The sequence below is a fragment of the Hyaena hyaena genome, unplaced genomic scaffold (genome assembly GCF_003009895.1).
Source record: "Hyaena hyaena isolate Hyena2069 unplaced genomic scaffold, ASM300989v1 scaffold_790, whole genome shotgun sequence".
Lineage (NCBI taxonomy): Eukaryota > Metazoa > Chordata > Mammalia > Carnivora > Hyaenidae > Hyaena > Hyaena hyaena.
The window spans coordinates 380247-401064 of record NW_024081412.1 but is presented as its reverse complement, the minus strand read 5'-3'; the positions used below and the strand labels follow the sequence as shown (position 1 = coordinate 401064).

The 20818-nt window shown below is 39.8% G+C and overlaps 1 protein-coding gene across 3 annotated transcripts; it reads left to right on the top strand.

Moving 5' to 3' along the window:
- Nucleotides 1–9501: 9501 nt before the first annotated feature.
- Nucleotides 9502–18412, top strand: LOC120221424 (olfactory receptor 2B11). Of its 3 annotated transcripts, XM_039218802.1 has the most exons (3): nt 10310–10340; nt 16820–16831; nt 17502–18412. In XM_039218802.1, the coding sequence occupies exons 1-3, from the start codon at nt 10310–10312 to the stop codon at nt 18410–18412; spliced, it is 954 nt and encodes a 317-aa protein (XP_039074733.1). The 3 variants fall into 3 exon arrangements, with proteins under 3 accessions (XP_039074734.1, XP_039074733.1, XP_039074732.1); XM_039218803.1 differs by lacking the exons at nt 10310–10340; nt 16820–16831 and adding an exon at nt 9502–9526; XM_039218801.1 differs by lacking the exons at nt 10310–10340; nt 16820–16831 and having other exon boundaries at nt 17459–18412.
- Nucleotides 18413–20818: the final 2406 nt, after the last annotated feature.

Here is a 20818-nt window from a genome sequence, read left to right as displayed (position 1 = left end):
AAATTTATCATATACTTACCTCATCAATGCCCTCACCGCCTGTATTCAATTATCCATTTATTTGTCTAAATTTTTAAATGTTTTATTTATTACTGAGAGAGAGAGAGACAGCTTGAGCAGGGGAGGGTCAGAAAGAGAGGGAGTTACAGAATCTTAAACAGGCTCCAGGCTCTGAGCTTGCTGTCAGCACAGAGACCAACGCGGGGCTCCAACCACAACCCGTGAGACCATGAGCTGAGTCGAACTCAGACGCTTAACGGACTGAGCCAACCAGGCGCCCCTCAATTATTCATTTAATAAAACAGTTTCAAAAAAAAATACAATTTCAGAGCACCAGATTGGCTCATTTGGTGGAGTATCTGGCTGTAGATCTCGGGGTTGTGAGTCCCAGTCTCATGCTCGGTGTAGAAATTATGTAAAAATAAAAATTTTAATACAAAACAAATAAAATAAAATAATTTCAACAGTCCCATAACACATTTCTTTTACTTCTCTCAATTAATTCATGACAAATATGATTCAATATGCCTTTATGTCTCTTATATATGTATGAACCAACTCCTTCATTTGTTTAATTTCTCTATTTCACTGTACACTTTTGAAGATTAGAGACAGCCATCTTCTATTGTATATTGATCAACAAATATTAAACTCTAATGTCCAAGATATATCTATATAGATCCAGGATTGAATAAAGATTTGGACTAAGAATTAAGTACAAAGATTATCCTCACTTATTGGGAATCAAAAACATATTATGTCCCCCATATAGTTTGTTTTAGACATCTGCCAAAGCCCTAGGCAAGTCCCTTTTCATCAACTGATGACTTCTTTTGATCTTTTTTAATAAAGAGATATTTATTATTTCAACAGACTAATAGACTTTCAACAGTTTAATACTGCTGTTTTATTCTCTTTCCATGATATTATTTGAAAGTAGATATTTCCTAAACTAAATTTAAGCCCCTCCTTTCCAATATGCCTTCTTTCTTCTATGTATCTGAGCAGAAGCTAACTCCTCAGCCCAACATTTTAGAAATGGAAACAAAAGCTTTCCTCATGGGGAAGCAGCTTTGAAGCACTGAACTTTCTCTGAACTTCCCTAGGTCACAGAAGACAGTCTAGGATGATACCCTGTTGAGAACTCCATTAGTTTATTTGAATCAGATTTGATGGACAAATTTTCTTTATCTGTAGAACTTCAAAGAGCAAGCAAGCTCATTTCCACACACACACCGCAAAATTCTGAAAATGTGACAAGCTCCTTTGTTATAATTTTTGATATTTCTCTTTCTGGGGAAAAGTTGTGAAGAAATATCAGTAAATTAGTAAAATCAGGCATCAGTAAATTACTTTCCTGTCACAGTTTAGTTTTTTATATTAACCCTAACTTGTTTTTCTGAAAAAAAGGAGAAAATAATCATCAAGGAACACCAAAACCCTTCTTGAGACCATGAATACAGTCTCAGAGAATACTCTTAGGAAACCCCTGACAAGAATGGAGATTTATTTCTATGAAATGAATTTTTGAACCACACTTAGTATTTATATGCAATTGGGAACTATCAAAGAGTGAAAGCAACTGGCTGTTCAGAGAACTGACAGATTATTAGGAATACACTTACAGCTTGAATATAAACCTGAAACTCATATATGCACAGTCTATGCAACACATTTTTTCTTCATCTTTAATTTTAATTTATTTATTTAAAATCACATTAGTTAACATATAATGTACTAATGGTTTCAGGAGTAAAACCCAGTGATTCATCACTTACATATAACACCCAGTGCTCATTCCAGCAAGTGCCCTCCTTAATGTCCATTGCCCATTTAGCCTCTCCCCCCAACCAACTCCCCTCAAGCAATACTCAGTTTGTCCTTTATATTTAAGAGTATCTTATGCCTCCCTCTTTTATAATCTTGTTTTTGCTTCCCTTTCCCTATGTTCATCTGTTGTGTTTCTTAAATTCCATATATGAGTGAAATGATATATCTGTTTTTCTCTGACTGACTTATTTCATTTAACATAGTACACTCTAGTTCCATCCATGTTGCTGCCAACGGCAAGATTTCATTCTTTTTGATTGCTGAGTAGTATCCCAATGTGTGTGTGTGTGTGTGTGTGTGTGTGTGTGTACCACCTCTTCTTTATCCATTCATCAATTGATAGACATTTGGGCTCTTTATATAATTCAGCTATTGTTGATAGAGCTGCTGTAAACATTGGGGTGCATATGCCTCTCCAAATCAGAATTTTTTTATCCTTTGGATAAATGATTAATATTTCAACTGCTGAGTCGCAGAGTAGTTAAAATTTTTAATTTTTTGAGGAACCTCCATACTGTTTTCCAGAGTGGTTACACCAGTTTGCATTCCTACCAACAGTTCAAAAAGGTTCCCCTTTCACTCCATTATTGCCAACATCTGTTGTTTCCTGTGTTAATGCTAGCCATTCTGACAGGCATGAGGTGGTATCTCACTGTGTTTTAATTTATATTTCCTTGATGATGAGTGATGTTGAGCATCTTTTCATGCGTCTGTTTGTCATCAGGATGTCTTTTTTGGAAAAGTGTCTATTCGTGTCTTCTGTGGATTTTTTCACTGGATTATTTGTTTTGGAGGTGTTTGATAAGTTTTTTTTATAGATTTTGGATAATAACCCTTTATCTGGTATGTCATTTGCAAATATCTTCTCCCATTCTGTCGGTTGCCTTTAATTTGGTTGATTGTTTGCTTCACTGTGCAGATTTTATTTTGATGAGGTCCCAATTGTTCATTTTGTTTTTATTTCCCTTGCCTCCAGAGACATATCTAGTAAGAAGTTGCTACAAATGAGGTTAAAGAGGTTGCTGAGTGTTTTCTCCTATAAGATATTGATGGTTTCCTGTCTCACATTTAAGTTGTTCGTTATTTTGAATTTATTTTTGTGTATAGTCTGAGAAAGTAGTCTGGTTTCATTCTTCTGCATGCCATTGTCCAATTTTCTCAACACCATGTGCTAAAGAGACTGTCTTTTTTCCCTTCAATACTCTTTCCTGCTTTGTCAAATATTAGTTGGCCATACATTTGTGGGTCCATTTCTGGATCCTCTATTCCATTCCATTGAACTATGTGTCTGTTTTTGTACCAGTACCATACTGTCTTGATGATTACAGCTTTGTAATACATCTTAAAATCTGGAATTGTGATACCTCCAGGTTTGATTTTCTTTTTCAGCATTACTTTGTCTATTCAGGGTCTGTTGTAGTTCCATACAAATTTTAGGACTGTTTCTTCTAGTTCTGTGAAGAATACTGGTCTTATTTTAGGGATTTCATTGAATGTGTAGATTGCTTTGGGTAGTATCTACATTTTAACAATATTTGTTCTTTCAATCCATGAGCATGTAATGTTTTTCTTTTTTGTGTGTTTTCTTCAATTTCTTTAATAATCTTTCTATAGTTTTCAACATACAGATATTTTACCTCCTTTGTTATGTTTATTCCTAGGTGTCTTATGGTTTTTGGTGCTATTGTAAATGGGATCAATTCCTTGATTTCTCTTTCTGCTGCTTCCTTATTGGTGTTTAGAAATACAACCAATTTCTGTATGTTGATTTTATATCCTGTAACTTTGCTGAATAATGTGTTAGTTCTAGAGGGTTTTTTTTTTTTAACTAGAGTCTTTTGAGTTTTCTATATAGAGTATCACATCATCTATGAAGAGTTAAAGTTTGACTTCTTTACCAATTTGTATGCCTTTTATTTCTTTTTGTTGTCTGATTGTTTAGGCTAGGACTTCCAACAATATGTTGAACAGTGGTGAGAGTGGACATCCCTGTCATGTTCTTGATTTTAGGAGAAAAGCTCTCCATTTTTCCCAATTGAGGATGATATTAGCTGTGGACCTTTAACATATAGCTTTTATAATGTTGAGGTATATTCCTTCTACACCTACTCTTTGAGGGTTTTTATAATAAAAGATGCTGTATTTTGCCAGTGCATAGACGTTTTACCATTAAATAGATACTTTTTCTGCATCTATTGAAAGGATCACATGGTTCTTATCCTTCTTATCCTTTCTATTATTAATCTGGTTTATCACATCAATTGATTTGTGATTATTGAGTTACTCCTGAAGTCCATGAATAAATCCCACTTTAAATTTACTGTTGAATTCAATTTTCTAGTATCCTGTTGAAAATTTTTGCATTCATAAGAGAAAAAAATATGGAGGAAAAAAAGAAGAAGAAAACAGAGCACTCAGATGTCTCAGTCAGTTGAGCGTCTGACTTCAGCCCTTGTCATGATCTCACAATTCATGAATTCAAGCCCTGCATTGGGCTCTCTGCTATCAGTACACAGCCCACCTCGGATCCTTTGTCTCCCATTCTCTGCCCCTCCCCCACTCATGTACGCACACGTGTTCTCTCCCTCTCTTTCTCTCTCTTTCTCTCAAAAATAAATAAAACAAAACTGGTACAACCACTCTGGAAAACAGTATGGAGGTTCCTCAAAAAATTAAAAATAGAACTACCCTACAATCCAGCAGTTGCACTAGTAGATATGTATCCAAAGTATACAAGTGTGTTGTTTTGAAGGGGCACATGCAACTCAATGTTTATAGCAGCACTATCAACAATAGCCAAAGTATGGAAAAAGCCCAAATGTCCATCAACTGATGAATGGACAAAGAAGATGCGGTATATACATACACACACACACAACACACACACACACACACACACATAATATTACTCAGTGATCAAAAAGGATGAAATCTTGCCATTTGCAACTACATGGATGGAACTAGAGTATAGTATGCTAAGCAAAATTTTTCAGTCAGCAAAAGACAAACATCATATTACCTCACTCATATGTGGAATTTAAGACACAAAACAGATGAACATAAGTGAAGGGAAGCAAAAATTACTTAAAAACAGGGAGGGGGCAAACCATAAGAGACTTAAATACAGACAACAAGCCGAGGGATGCTAGAGCAGTTTTGATAGGGGGATAGGTTAAATGAGCAAGGGACATTAAGGAGGACACTTGTTGGGATGAGCATCTGGGTGTTATATGTAAATGATGAATCACTATATTCTATTTCTGAAATCATTATTACACTATATGTTAAGTAACTTGGATTTAAATTTTTAAAAGATAATTAAAATAAAATCGTATAACATAAAAGATGAATAAAGTATTTTAAAACAAAGAGAGGGGGAAAATGTGTTATCTGTTGGTACCTAGAGGTGGTGGCTATGCTGGTCTGGAAGAGAAGCTAGCTGTGTAGGCTCAGAGTCAGTCTTGCTCCAGTAAATAAGCAGTTTCCAGGCACAGAGGGGCAGGGCTTGGTGTAAGTGTGTCCTGATTCCACCAGGGGCTTCTGTGCTTCTCTCTGAAGTACCACCATGTCAGTGTTGGGGAGTTAAATGTGCCACCCCAATCTCTCATCCGTGGACCAGGGACTTCATCCCCAGCTGTTCAGACAGCCCTCACAGAATAGTGAGGGCCGTCAGTTTGCCCTGAGCCACAATTACCCTGTGCCTTCTCCTTTGCACACACAGCTAGGATTCAAAACCCAAGGTCTTAAAGACTGACACAGTGCAGATCAGCTCCCCTTCTCTAGTGTAGAGTTTCTCCACCTTGTTGGTGAAAGGCCTTTGGCTGACACCTGCAGAGTCGTTTGTCCTTGGCAAGGCAAGGACAAAATACTTCCAAAAGTATTCCTAGAAGAATATTCTCTCCCAGTGTGTCCTGGAGACTCCCATATCACACAATGCACTCCCTCCTTCTCCCCAGGAGTGCACTCTGCAGATTAGCTTTAGAGAAAGTCACTCACTTCCAGAACCTATGAGTTTGAGCTCTCCAAGCTATTTGTAAAAACTGGGACACTCAGTACTCTTTTCTACCCAGTTTGTGGTCCAGAGAGGTTTTCCTCTTGTGCTAACTTGATGCCTCACTATCTCAGTCCTTACTTTCTTTACCCGCCTTTGTCTCTCCACAGAAGGAGCTACCTCCTCTCCACAGGTCTGCCACTTTCTCTCCCTCATCTCACATTTGTGCACTTCCCTCCTTCCAAGCTGTCTCCTTCCAATGGTGCAGATCCTTCTGCCACTCTGCAGATCAACTTCCTGGGTGTTCTGAGTAACCTGACCTCAATACACTTGTATTTATTCCCAAGATCCCTGACTTCTCTGCCATCTTAGCTCCCCTCTATGCAACACTTTTTAAAAACCCACAAGAAATATTCTTTTATGGAAAAAAGTTATTGGGAAAGGTAACAGATTAGAGTATAATCTTTATGCCCACAAACCAATGCGTTCTCTGCTCTTGAAAATCTCTCTTGAACCTCAAAGATCTTTGGCGCAGGAGGAATCAGTAGTGTTCAATGTATATCACCACCTTCTCTGTAAGAGTTTTATTTATTCGCCTTCATCCATCTCCACTGTAAGAGCATTTCTGTTGTATAATGGAAATTCAGGATTCTACACTTAGACCCTTTAAATACATTTCTTTGGCTGCTACTCTGCTATATAAAGCTTATAATTCTTTTTTTTTTTAATCTTTCTTTGCTTATTCTCTAGGTAAAAAGATTTCTACCAGTCACTTTGCTTGGCCTTGATGATGAAAATATGTTTATAAATCATAGTTAAAGTAGACTACGACTGCTCATAACTTATCTCAGATGTTGGATGACTTTTCTAGAATGACTTTCAAAAGATAAACTTGTCCTCACATTACCTGAAAAGTCTTGGAGTGACTTACCATGGCTTCCTTCTATGGCCTAAATGCTTATGTCCCCCCAAAATTTATATGTTGAAACTCTCACCCCAAATATTATGGCATTGAAGGATGGGGATTTTGGGAGATAATTCAGTCATGAGGATGGAGCTCTCATGGTGGGGTTAGTACTCTTTTAATAAGAGACATGAGAGATATTCTCTCTCTGTCTCTATCTATCCATCTCTCAATGTATTTTCCATGTGAGCATACAGTGAGAAGGCAACTATCTGTAATCCAGACCTTCCTGGCCAACAAATTGATCTTGGACTCCCCAACCTCCAGAGCTCTGAGAAATAAATGATTGTGAAGCTATCCAGTCTACAGTTTTGTATTTGTTTCTGGAGCAGACTAAGACACTCCCTATACACAAACTATAAGAGCCTGTCTCCCATATGACTGGGACACACAGCCTGGTACATCCTGAAATATGAGGGACACATAGGATTAGTCTAACACCAGAGTAAGCAGAAATGCATTTCCCGTCTGAGATAAAAGGAAGTTTCATGAGGGAACACATGAAGTCTTACAATAAACCAGTGGTAACTGAGTTGTGCATCAGATGACACTGTGACACCACACTGCAAGAAAGAAATGAGAAGACAACATATATGACAGGTCACCCGGTGTCTCAGTGACCAACAGATACAAAGGTGATCTGCAATGATCTTTACTTTTATATATTTATATGCTTATGCATTTTAAAAAAAAGCTTATTTGGGTGTATAAAATCTTTACAGAAGTGCCTGACTTCTGGAAAATTACTGCCTCCTACTGCACACACTTAGACCTTAGATAATCCCCCAAATAATACTAATAAAGTCAGCCTCCACAGCGATCCCACAATTTTAATAAGGGAGTTAATTTTGTTCATTTCTATCACCACTGACCTCATCCTGGAGTTTTTAAAAACTACTCACAAAAGCAAAAGTTTAGTAAAGGACAACTGAAAGAAGTACTCGACAATTCCCCATTCAAAACACTATAGTTCCCAAACTGAGGACTGATGAGGGGAGGGAGAGAGAAAGGGGGGTTGACAAACATGGAGGAGGGCACTTGTGGTGATGAGCACTGGGTGTTATATGGAAACCAGCTTGACAATAAACTATTAAAAAAATATCATCAGCAACAACAACAACAACACTATAGTTCCTAAAATAGGCATAAAAGACTCTCCGGCTCTAACAGAGCAGGTGGGAGTGAAGACAGTTCTCCTTACTAAGAAAACGTGGTAGCCTCTCAGTGTTTTCAAGATTCTCAAGTGTAACGGTGCTCAGGATGCAACAGAAGAAACAGAACTCTGCAAGGCAAATGCTCCTAACCACAGACACTTAGTTTCCTATAACTGGTGTGAAACGCTAACACCAAGGTGAGACACAAAATGCAGCAGCACTTTCTGCTTTAGGAAGGCATGGGAAAGATGTTTCAAGAGAGTAAGGAACACCTAAAAGAACATAGAATTGAAAGCAAAACAAAACAAAACTGGCTTGTCCCAAGATTAATAAGAACTTCACTCCAGAAGACAATAAGACTCTAAGAATTTTGGGGCCAGCTGCACAGCAAAGGAAACAACCCACAAAACTAATAGGCAACCAATGGAATGGGAAAAGATAGTTGCAAATGACATATCAGATAAAGGGTTTATATCCAAAATTTATAAGGAACTCACCAAACTCCACTCCTTAAAAACAAACAACCCTGTGAAGAAATGGGCAGAAGATATGAACAGACACTTCTCCAAAAAGGACATCCAGATGGCCAATAGACACATGAAACGATGCTCAGCATCCCTCCTCATCAGGGAAATACAAATCAAAACCACACTGAGATACCACCTCACGCCAGTCAGAGTGGGTAAAATAAGCAAATCAGAGAACACGAGATGCTGGCGAGGATGTGGAGAAACGGGCACCCTCCTACACTGTTGGTGGGAATGCAAACTTGTGCAGCCCCTCTGGAAAACAGTGTGGAGGTTCCTCAGGAAACTAACAATAGAACTCCCTTATGACCCAGCAATAGCACTGCTAGGAATTTACCCAAGGGATACAGAAATGCTGAGGCATAGGAGCACATGGACCCCAATGTTCATAGCAGCACTCTCCACAATACCTAAAACATGGAAAGAGCCTAAGTGTCCATCAACGGACGAATGGATCAAGAAGATGTGGTTTCTCTATACCATGGAATACTACATGGCAATGAGAAACAATGAAATCTGGCCATGTGTAGCAACATGGATGGACCTTGAGGGTGTTATGCTGAGCGAAATAAGTCAGGCAGAGAAGGACAAATATCATATGTTTGCACGTATAGGAGGATTAGGAGGAACTTGACGGAGGAACAAGCGGGAGAAGAAGGGCGGAAATGGTGGGGGAAAGGGAGAGAGGCAAACCATGAGAGACTCTTGAATGCTGACAAAAACTGAGAACTGATGGATGTAGGGGGGAGAGGGGAGGGGCATGGAGGAGGGCACTCGTGGGGATGAGCACTGGGTATTATTTGGAAACTAATTTGACAACAAACAATAGTTTACTTTTTAAATGAAGTTTAATGTTTATTTTTTGAGAAAAGAGGAAGTGTGAGCAGGGGAAGGAGGGAGAAAGAGAGAGAGAGAGGCAGAATCCAAAGGAGGCTCCAGCCTCCATGCTATCAGCACAGAGCCTGATGTGGGGTTCAAACTCATGATGGGGTTCAAACTCATTAACTGTGAGATAATGAGCTGAGCTGAAGTCAGATGCTTAACCAACTTAGCCACCCAGGTGCCCCTAAAAATATTAAGTTCTAAAAACATTAAAATAGAACTACCCTACAAACCAGCAATTATACTACTAGGAATTTATCCAAAGGGTACAAATATGTGTTTCAAAGGGGCATATACAACCCAATGTTTATAGCAGCACTATCAACAATAGCCGAAGCATGGAAAGAGCCTCAATGTCCATCAATTGATGATGTGGTATATATACAATGGAATACTACTTGGTGATGAAAAAGAATGAAATCTTGCCATTTACAACAATGTAGTTGAAACTAGAGTGTATTATGCTAAGCAAAGTAAGTCAATCAGAGAAAAACAAATATCACATGATTTCACTCATATGTGGCATACAACAACAACAAAAAAAACAGATGAACATAGAAGAAGGGAGAAAAAAGAGAGGGAGGCAAACCATAAGAGACTCTTAAATACAGGGAGCAAACTGATGGTTGCTGGACGGGAGGCAGGTGGGTGGATGGGCTAACTGGGTGATGGGCATTAAGGAGGGCACTTGCTGGGATGGGCACTGGTGTCACATATAAGTAATGAATCACTAAATTCTACACTTGAAATTATTATTATACTATATGTTAACTAACTTGGATTTAAATAAAATAAAATAAAAATTTTAAAAAGAAAAAAATTTCAGGAAGTCTTCTTGAGTGGTCTGTCAAGATTAGTTTCAGCTTCTTAAAACATAAAACCTAAATCTGTGCTGTAAACAAGATGGAAGGTTATCACTCTCACATCAAAGAACCTGAGAGTCAACAGGTAATACATGTCCATGACCATCATGTCCCCTGGTTCCTCTCAATGTTCCTTCATTCTTAATGGAAGCTTTCTCCTTCTAGTTTGCTTCAGCTCACACATGGCTGCTAAAGCCTAGCCATCAAGTGTACACTGCATGTATGAAAATGAAGAAAGATGGACAATTATGTTCTGCTAGCTTTCTCAGCATCTCATTCACCTTACTGTCTTCCCCTATCAGGGAAAATGGAAAATTAAACTCCTTCACAGGGCATATTACCTCCTGGAGTGACAGGGACTGTGGACAATAAGTGGGAGCCAAGATATCTGAAAGAAGATAAGTAAGGTGATGATCAGCATAATGCCAAAGGGACCCTGTGTTAGTCTCAGTCACAAGAGTTTCCATCTATATGATTGCAGCACGTTCTGGCATCAAGCTGTCTATTCCCTTTTTCTTCCCCAACTTCACAGATATTTAAGCCCCTGCATCTCTGGAAGTTATCCCAGGTGGACATCAAGACAATTCCTAAGACATTCCACATCTCACATCCCGCTATTCCAGGAAGAAAACACAGCAGAAAACAATTTTCCCACTTCATCCTGCAAGCACAATCATCCCTGTCTTCCTTTGGGTCAGGCATCCTCTCCCTTTAATGTTAGACAAAGTGCTTCCTAAAACCCCAGAACATAAAACTGAAACCACTGCCACGATCCCATCCTATTCTCGCTCCAACATCTAGAGCTACCCAAAGTTGATCAAGTCAAAAGCTAGAGAGGAGAAATGGCTGCCCAAAGGTGTCATTATCCATGATGATTCCTAGCACTAGCTTTTATTCACATGAATAAATTAACATGAATTAACACATCCACCACTTCATGCCGATCATCTACCAAAAGGCTTTCCGGCCATCCCATCCATTTGATGAATGAAATAGGTGGCTGAGACCATGTGTAGTAGTCAGAAAAGAAATTCAAAGTTATTACTCTGTGCCAGTCACTATCCTGAGTACTTAACAAAATAAAAAACAAACAACAACAAAAAATCAACTCATGTTACACTTGCAACAGACTATGAAAGCCAGTACTATTGCTTGCTATACTTTTCCGATCACATGAGTTTTGCCCAGAGAGGTTATGTAATCTGCTCAAAGACACACAAATAGTGAGGCTGACTTTCCTACTGAAGCCTGTGCCCACACTCTAATTGAATTAAATGCTATACAAGTTACTCTTCCACTCTGACTTGATGGCAACACCCACCTGCCCTAAAGAGTGAAAAATACAGAGTTCTCATTCCCCATTATTGGTCTATTTCCTCTAGTCTTCTGGTATTTGAAAATTTACCATTAATGCAAGTATTTCATGCTTACACACTACATCAATTACCAGCTAACCCCTCAGACACTAATTAAACAAAACATCAGGGATAACTTCTCAACAGAAGAGGACAAGGTTTTACTCTCAGTGTCTGGGGAGAAAAAAACAGAGTCTTTTTAGAAATGAATGGAAAGAATGAGGTCAAGTTTAACCAGATGGTAATTTTGAAAAGAGTAGAGAACTGGACATGGGGATGGCTTGTCACCTAGGAAACTTCTCTTCCTAGTAACCTTTGCTGCATAAACGTATAGGCTAGCTCTTCCATGGCCAGGGGACTGTGGCTAGAGTATATACGCTGAGCTAATTCATTATTTGGGTAAATCCCAGAAAACTCTGAATTTCCCCAGTGAGCAGACTCTTCTTGACTGAGAATAATCTCTCCACCCTTGCTCAGAAGGTAAAACTCAGGGAAAGGCAAGGTCCCAGTGGCTTCATCAGCAAACAGGTTTTGCCTTTCTGGAATATAAACAGCTTTTCCAATTACTCCACCCTTAAATGTCCCTTTCCAGGCAATACCACCAGAAGCTAATAAAGCCTCCTGTCCTTAATCAAGCCCTCTGTAGAAGCCAGAGAACTATGGATATAAGTGATTAGTCTTCAGCATGAACACTGGTCTATGCTGGAGACCAAGGGGACATGAGATGGAGGACAGGTGAGTCAATAAATAGTGGCCACACATTAAGCAGCATGTATAAAATGGTGTACTTCAAGCTAGAAAAGACAGTCAGGAACAGAACAGACTGCTCCTGCTTGTAGGTAGACCAGTTGTCCAGTACTCATCAGAAGCATGGATGTTCACAGCACAGTGTATGAGTACCCTGAGGCTCATTTCTGCTGCTGTTCAATATTTTTGACAAAGGTGAGTTATAGTCACAAAAACAATTTTAAGCCCAGTATGGGCCTATACAGAGATGAATAGAATGAGAAAGGCAAATATTACCAATCCCTAGAGAAAAAAAAAAAAAAACTTTGAGGTGAATTTTAGTAGCAAATTGAAATAGTTAAAGAAAAAAAAATAGGTAGTGGAATGTGTGTGTTGGGGAACAGTTGTGTGCAAGAGGGATGTTTAACACAAAGTAATGATATTAAACAGGACTGTTAATACTTTGAAGGCAGATGTCATGGGTCAAGTGTTAAGACCTCTAGGGGTCTAGAGGGAAGTAACTTCCTTCTGTATAAAGTAGAAACTGGGGACTTAAAGGGCTTTCTACATGAAGTCATAGTGTTGTGCTTACCTGAGTGAAAAGGATGTTCCTAACCTTTGCGGACATCTCAGTTTTCCCGGCATTATTGAAGGAGGTCATGAAATGGCACATACATTGCTCTTGGTATACAGATTGAGAGGTGATGAATGTTCACTCAGTGCTGAGTTACCTCCCTTCTGCTTTTTATTTCTTGTTATGAAATGCTTGTTATGAAATCTCTAGAACTAAGGCATTTTGAAAAGTTATACCTCAGCCCCCTTGTGTGGATATGGTTATCAATGCTCCTCAAACTCCTTTGTACATGGGAGCTTACAGAGAATGATCCAGTAAGTAATCAGTGAGGAGGGTTTCAGAAAGAAGCAGAGGTTGAGTTGTACTACGTGATGTGAGACGGTATTCCTGGTGGGAGGACCCACAACAGGCAAAGCTGTAGAAAGGATGAGCAAACCTGTGTGTAGACCTGACCACTGGCTATATGAAAAGGGCTGGTGGATGATAGCAGAGCAAAGCTGAAGGGAACAGGACTGAGGTTGTGCCTTTAGACTCTTCCTCACTGGGCCAGTTCACCTCTTGATTTTATTCTAATTGAACTTGGATTCATTAATCCAGGACTTCTTGGATCTCTTTGATCCAAGAAATAATCATATCACTGGGACAGAACCAGAAATATAAACAAACCCTTAGAAAAGTACCTTTGGTGTGTGTGAGTCAAGAATGCCTGTTAGTATCAGTGAAGGAAAATGTTAAGCTTTGTCCCCAAGACTTAAAATCCTGAGATTTGATCCTAGTTATGACCTGGACAGTTAAATAAGGCCTTCACATCGTTATTTGGGTGGTGTAAATATTTCAGGCTGAATGTTAGATTGAAGAAAAAGATCTCTTGGACTAATAAGCAATAAAACTCCATGGTCTATTCTTTCTTCTCCCACCTCATAAGCTTATTTCCAGATTTTCTTTTCTGTTTGTTGGAGTAGATAATATGTTCTGTTCACCTCCAAGCAGAAGTCTAAGCAGAAGTCCATAATTGGCATTATGATAATATATACATGACAATAAGATATATATATATATGTATATATATACACATACATGCATATAGACAGATATAGATATAAGTATAGATATAGACACATAATGAAGATTATATATCAAACACAGAGTGATACAGATCACAAGGTTTTATCAATGTGTTCAAAATCCCCCTGTGTTACCAATAGGTATGGGATAAGTCCTGTGATTGAAATATCTATCCCAGGGTGGCTTCTAGAGATAGGGATGTGACAACGGTCAGAAGAAACTGCAGAGGATTGAGTTAAAGAACATAATCTCTACTCTTGCCACACAACTGTTTAAGAAGATGGTCGTTTAGTTTGTAGGTAACTGAAACACTTAAAGGTATATCAGCTCTTAAGACCTGAGCCTTAGAAAGATGACTCCCTTGTAAGTGTGAGTAATGGACTGGATAAGGAAGGAATTGCCTCTGGGGAGACAGTTAGGCTCTAAGTGGGGTCCAGATGGTCATCCTGGCTGAGAACGGCACTGGCAAGGATGCAAATAGTTTGTCCTATGACATTAGACTAGTAAAGCCAATAGGAAAATCCACGGATGAAATATAGTAAATGAGAAACATTACCAGAAATAACCTGAACACTCTGAGTCAGGGTAACTGATGCAGAGACAGCCAGAAATGAGAACGAAGGTGCTGGACTGAAGTTAGAGGAACAACTGACAGGTTAAATTTGGGATCCTCTAGCTAACAATGTCAGAAAAGAGGGGTACCTGGGTGGCTCACTCAGTTGAGGGTCTGGCTCTTGATTATGCCTCAGGTCATGATCTCAAAGTTCATGAGATTGAGCTTAGTGTCCAGCTCTATGCTGACAGCGTGAAGCCTGATTGGGATTCTCCCTCTTTCCTACTCTCTCTGCCCCTCCCCTGCTCTCTCTCTCTCTCTCAATACATAAATAAACTTTTAAAAAATGAGATTAGATGTCAGTGAAGAAGTGACAGCTAGAGACACAAATCTGGAATGACTCTAAGGGTAATTGTGGCAGATGTGGACATTACTGTGTTTATCCAGGGAAGCAAGACAGTGCCTTGGGGAACACCTCTCTCTGAGTATTAGGAAGTTGGAAGGAGGTCACGGGAATCCAGAGCCTCAATCTGAAGTGGAGCTCTAAGCAGAAAGGGCTGGACCACAAGGCATCAAATGCAGAGCAAGAAGCCTCAGGTTGGGCTGGTGTCCAGATTTGCAAGCTACTAGTTGTATGTGTGTGTGTCTATGCATGTCTGGTACACTGAAACAGAAATTACAGGAAGCTCCTCCTCTTCAGTCTCCTCACCACTTTCTCTTGGGTGACATTACTCTCCTGTTTTCTATCATTCTCTTCATCTCAGTCATGTGCATGGATGCTATTGCTGCTTTGCAGATCACCAATGGCTTTTTTAAAGCAAAGTAGTAAAGAGAATAATGGTTGAGAGGAAGAGCTTAGCTTTCAATCTTGGTCTTACCACTTGCTGCTATGTAGGTAATGTAAAGTAGACCAGTCATCTTCCCCAAGCCACTCTATTCAACAGAAAAATGGGAGTAAAAACATCTCTCTTACTGAACCATTAAAGCAGTAAATAAGATAATCACATAAAGTTGTTATCACAGCACCTGGCTCAGAGTGAATGTGCAATGATTTGCATTCATTACTAAGTATGACCTATACCTACCCCTCTATCTTCTTTAATTTCTCCATCCTTTTATATATATCCTCACTATCCTTATAACTTGTCCTATTCTTGCCCAGCGCAGACTCTGAGAAGAAACCTTGGAATGAGAAATCAAGAAAAGGGAGATGGTATGATCACTTTTTATCATAAAAGGTGGGCTAACCTGATTTTTCCCTGCCCAGCTCACTGAATCAAAAATTGTGCCCTGAGCTCCCGTTAGAGATAAAATAACTGCACTGTGTAAGATTCACTTTAGAAGTATTTTCCACAGAATAGTGGGAAAAAGTGTTCCAAAAATATTGGAAGCAGTATGCAGTTTTGAAACAACAGAGGGATAAAGATAATTTGTACTTATGTATCCATTTAAATCCTAGAATTTTAGATGTTCTTAAGTACTACCATGATTCTTTTTTTTTTTTTTTTGAGAGGGAGAGAGCACAAGTGAGGGAGAGAGAGAGAGAGAAGAGAAAGAGACAGAGAGAAGTGGGGCTTATGCTCACCCAGGGTGGAACTCAAACTCATGAACTGTGAGAGTACGACCTGAGCCAAAGTCAAATGCCTAACCGACTGAGCCACCCAGGTGCTCAAAAGTAATACCAAGGTTCTTAAGAATGTAAGACTTGGAGAGGAGGGAGGCACTTGTTTAGTGCAGCATCATTGAATATGTATCCATGAATTTTATAGTCTAAGTACAGAAAGTATCAAATAAGGAACTAAAAATGGATCTTTCATAAATTACTTGCAGACAGAATTTAACTTCTTTTCAATCCTATCCTGGACTATATCCCTCCATCATGAACTTGAATGTGCACAGTCCTGCAAAGAGTGTAAGGGGTTAGGGGCTGATGAAGCTCAGGGGAAAGGCCCCAAGAATCAGCAGGTGGAAATCCAGTTTCTTTCTAAAAAATACAGAATACAGATATCAAATCAGCTCTGTGCTCCAATTAGGAGAGGAAACAGCTGCTTGGTAAAGAGGTTGTACAGGGAAATCCAAGTGCCACTCAAACTGCCCAATAAACATTAGTTCTGGGGGCAACCAGAACCTTCAGTAGACAACTCCAGGGACGATGTCCCTTACAGTGCAATCTCTTTCTCCCTAAGCTCAAAATCCTATGCTATGGGATCTTATTAGGTGCCCTGACCAAGTCAACACCTGCGGTGACTTAGCTTCTACTCTTCAGAGTCTCAGAGGATCTTGGTATGTGGTTTTTTTTGTTTGTTTGTTTGTTTTACTGCAAAGTGAGTGTTAGTGCTGCCTAAGTGTGGATGACCATGGGAGAGAGTCCAGCATGTACAGAAAGCCAGAAAGCATCTGTTCATGATGAACAGAGCCAGATGTAAGCCTTAGCAGGTGAGTCAAGTATATTCCTATCTTGCTTTAGGCCACTTCTCACCTCCCTGCAACCAACGCTTCCAAAAGGCAAAGCAAGAAAACCTAAGAAAAAAGTCCATTTCTGTCAGTGAGTTTGTAGAGATAGGTTGAACATTCTATTGGTGACGGGAAATATGACAGACTTTGAACAAACTGGAAGCAAATTGCTATTTATGGTGTACTTTCACAAATATCATGCTGCTCTATCATTTCCAAAACTTTGCATGTGAAGGAAGTATTTTCTCCCTAGGTCACAGAAGCAGAAATCAAAGTTTAGAAAGATTAAATGGCATAACCAAGGTCACAGAACATGGGAGGCAGAGCAAAGCCCACTTAAACATGCTGTGCCTCCTGGTCCTGACTTCCCCATATCCCAGTGTCTCTGTGGAGACAACAGGATGCAACCTATGTAGGAAAGCTCAAGCATAAGCATAAGGAAGACAGTTCTCTCCAGCTCTCAGGTTTTATTCACTTTGACTTTCTTGACTCATTGCAGGCACCAAAAACATGCCTTAGCATGAGAGGTGACAACCAGAGCTTCCCAGGGGATCCCCCTATAGACTTCATCCTTCTAGGTGTTTCTGACAGGCCATGGCTGGAGCTCCCTCTCTTTGTGGTCCTCTTGGTGTCCTACATTCTGGCCATGTTGGGGAACATCGCTATCATCCTAGTGTCCCGTCTGGATCCCCAGCTCCACAGCCCCATGTACATCTTTCTTGGGCACCTGTCCTTCCTGGACCTCTGCTACACCACCACCACAGTCCCTCAGATGCTGGTCAACACGGGAAGTTCCAGGAAAACCATCAGCTACGGTGGCTGCACAATGCAGTATGCAGTTTTCCACTGGTTGGGATGCACTGAGTGCATCATCTTGGCCGCCATGGCCCTGGACCGCTATGTGGCCATCTGTGAGCCTCTTCGGTATGCTGTTATCATGCACCGTCCTCTCTGCCAACAGCTTGTGGCTGTGGCATGGCTCAGTGGCTTTGGCAACTCCCTTGTTCAGGTAGTCCTGACCGTGCAGCTGCCTTTCTGTGGGCGGCAGGTGCTAAACAACTTTTTCTGTGAGGTACCAGCCATGATCAAGCTGTCGTGTGCTGACACAGCCATGAATGATGCCACATTGGCTGTGCTGGTAGCCTTCTTTGTCCTGGTCCCCCTAGCTCTCATCCTTCTCTCCTATGGCTTCATCGCCCGAGCAGTGCACAGGATCCAGTCCTCCAGGGGAAGGCACAAAGCCTTTGGAACCTGTTCCTCCCACCTGGTGGTAGTCTCCCTCTTCTACCTGCCAGCCATCTACATGTACCTGCAACCCCCTTCCAGCTACTCCCAAGAACAGGGAAAGTTTATTTCCCTCTTCTATTCCATAATCACCCCTACCCTCAATCCCTTTATCTACACCCTGAGGAACAAGGATGTAAAGGGAGCTCTTCGAAGGCTCCAGTCTAGGATCTGGAGGTTCTGTAGATGAGGCTCTGAGATTTGACAATGTCAATTGGTTACAGAAACCTGGGCAAGTGTATTGTGTGATAAGGATTCCACAGCCAGTGTAAGTTTTTTGAGAGATTTGGGAGATCTTCAAGTCCTCTGTCAAAACATTTTGTCTTCTGTGTGGTCAGGGTGCCTAAAATCCTACCTCTCCCAATAGTCTTTAGTTCTAAGACACCAAGTATTTTTAGGAATCATTTAAACAGAATTGGTGTTCAGTAAGATTTTTGTCAAATTGTTTAATTTCTACTTTCCTAATTCTTGTCCCTTTTCACTTTTCTACTTTTTTCTTATTTTTCTCCCACTTGTCTGATCTTCCCTCTTCCTTTTTCATTACTTCTAAGTATACATAATGTGAACCTGCAATATAATCTGATATTACTTATAATAATTTGTTTTTTCTCCATATACTTAAATCTCCATAAATTTTATGTAACTTTTTTAAATTCCCAAAATGAAGAGGATTACTTTCTTCTTCCTGTGACTTTAGATGAGATTTTTTTCCTACAGTTCCGGTTTTCTTCTGTAGAAAGTTTCCCCCTCCATGGTCTGAAAACAAGCATATTTATTATGGATGTGTAAGACTCTATATTAGAGTCAAACATCATAATATCTTATCTAAAAACCCAATGCTGTAGTTGAGAATACAAGATATAAATGTAATCAAAGTTAGGGAGAATAAAACTGTAACTAATAAGTTCAAGGTCATTGTAACAGCTAACATTTGTAGAAGCCTTCCAAGATGTAGGTACTAGATTAAGTGTATTTATGTATGCCATCTTGTTAAAAATAGCCCCATGATATGAGCTCATCTATAATTTTCCACTGTTGTATCGGAAAGGTTGCATTAACTTGGCCTTGGTCACACTGGGAACTGAGACCAGAACTAAAGTCCATACTCTCTGCCTCCTTTATCAGGACAGAGCCATGATACTAGGACTTTATATTTACATTTTTGTCATGTTTAGTATTTATTTATATTTAACTTACTCGTTTTTATCCCCCTGCCATCATCATGCCAGACACTAATACAACCTAACAGGACAATAAATATAATAATAATAATAATAATAATAATAATAATAAAAACCAATAATAATAATAATAATAACAATAAAAGATAAGTGTATGACAATTAGGACAAAAGGGAAATTGAAGAAGTCTTACTGACAGTAAAGGCAAAAAGAAAATATAAATCACAGAGCTACAGCATTTGATTTAAGAATTGAGAGGGGGGCCTGGGTGGCTCAATTCATTGAGGATCCAACTTCAGCTCAGGTCATGATCTCCTAGCTTGTGAGTTCGAGCCCTGCGTCGGGCTCTGTGCTGACAGCTCAGAACCTGGAGCCTGCTTCACATTCTGTGTCTCCCTCTCTCTCTGCCCCTCCACTCTGTGTGTGTCTCTTTCTCAACAATAAATAAACAATAAAAAAAAAGAATTGTGAAAAAACCATGACTGTTCCTCTTTCCAAAACCACAAAGAAACGTTCCCCTGAGCTACCATAGAACAGCCACTGGGTAATAGCTAAAAGCCCTTTAGAACTAACTTCGTGAGCATGCATAATAATATATAAGAGCTTTCTCTTCTAACGTCTCCTGATGGCACAGGTCCAAAACACAACCCAATGAAAGCAATGTGACATGGACGCAAAGAGGGTCAATCCATACACACACTTATATCACGATCCAACCTCATTTTACAACACATTTGAGAGTACTGAGGACTGTGTTTCTCAAAACAGATGTACTAAATTAAAGATGATCTCAACATATTCTCTATTCCGGAGGTGCCTGGGTGGATCAGTCGGTTGAGCGTCCAACTTAGGCTAAGGTCATGCTTTTGCAGTTCTAGAGTTCAAGCCCTGCATCGGGTTCTGTGTTGATAGCTCAGAGTCTGAAGCCTGCTTCAGATTCTTTGTCTCCCCCTCTCTCTTCCCCTTCCCTGCTTTATCTCTCTCTCTCTCCTCTCTCTCTCTCTCAAAAATAAACATTAAAATATTTTTTAATATTTCTATTCCCTGCAGTGATAAGTGAAGACTAATAGAGTGAGCAAAAGGATATTTTACATCTTCCAAGACAAGCTGATAAGAAATCTGACAGCTTCCAGCTAATTAACACTCCTGCAAGTCCCTAGGTGAGAAGGCTAACTACTGTAAGATATCCATGCTAGGGAGACTGTGGGTGGATGCTGTCATCTACTGCTCTACCTCGAGCAGGCTTGCAGGCAGTTCTCCACATCCAAGTGGAGCTATCTATCCTCAGCCCTCCTGACCAGCCTTTCCCACCTAGTGATCTTGGTAGACTAAGCACGGAGCAAAAGAATTTCTCAGCTGAGCTCTGCTCAAATTCCTAACCCACAAAATAGTCATATATAATAAAATGGTTGTTA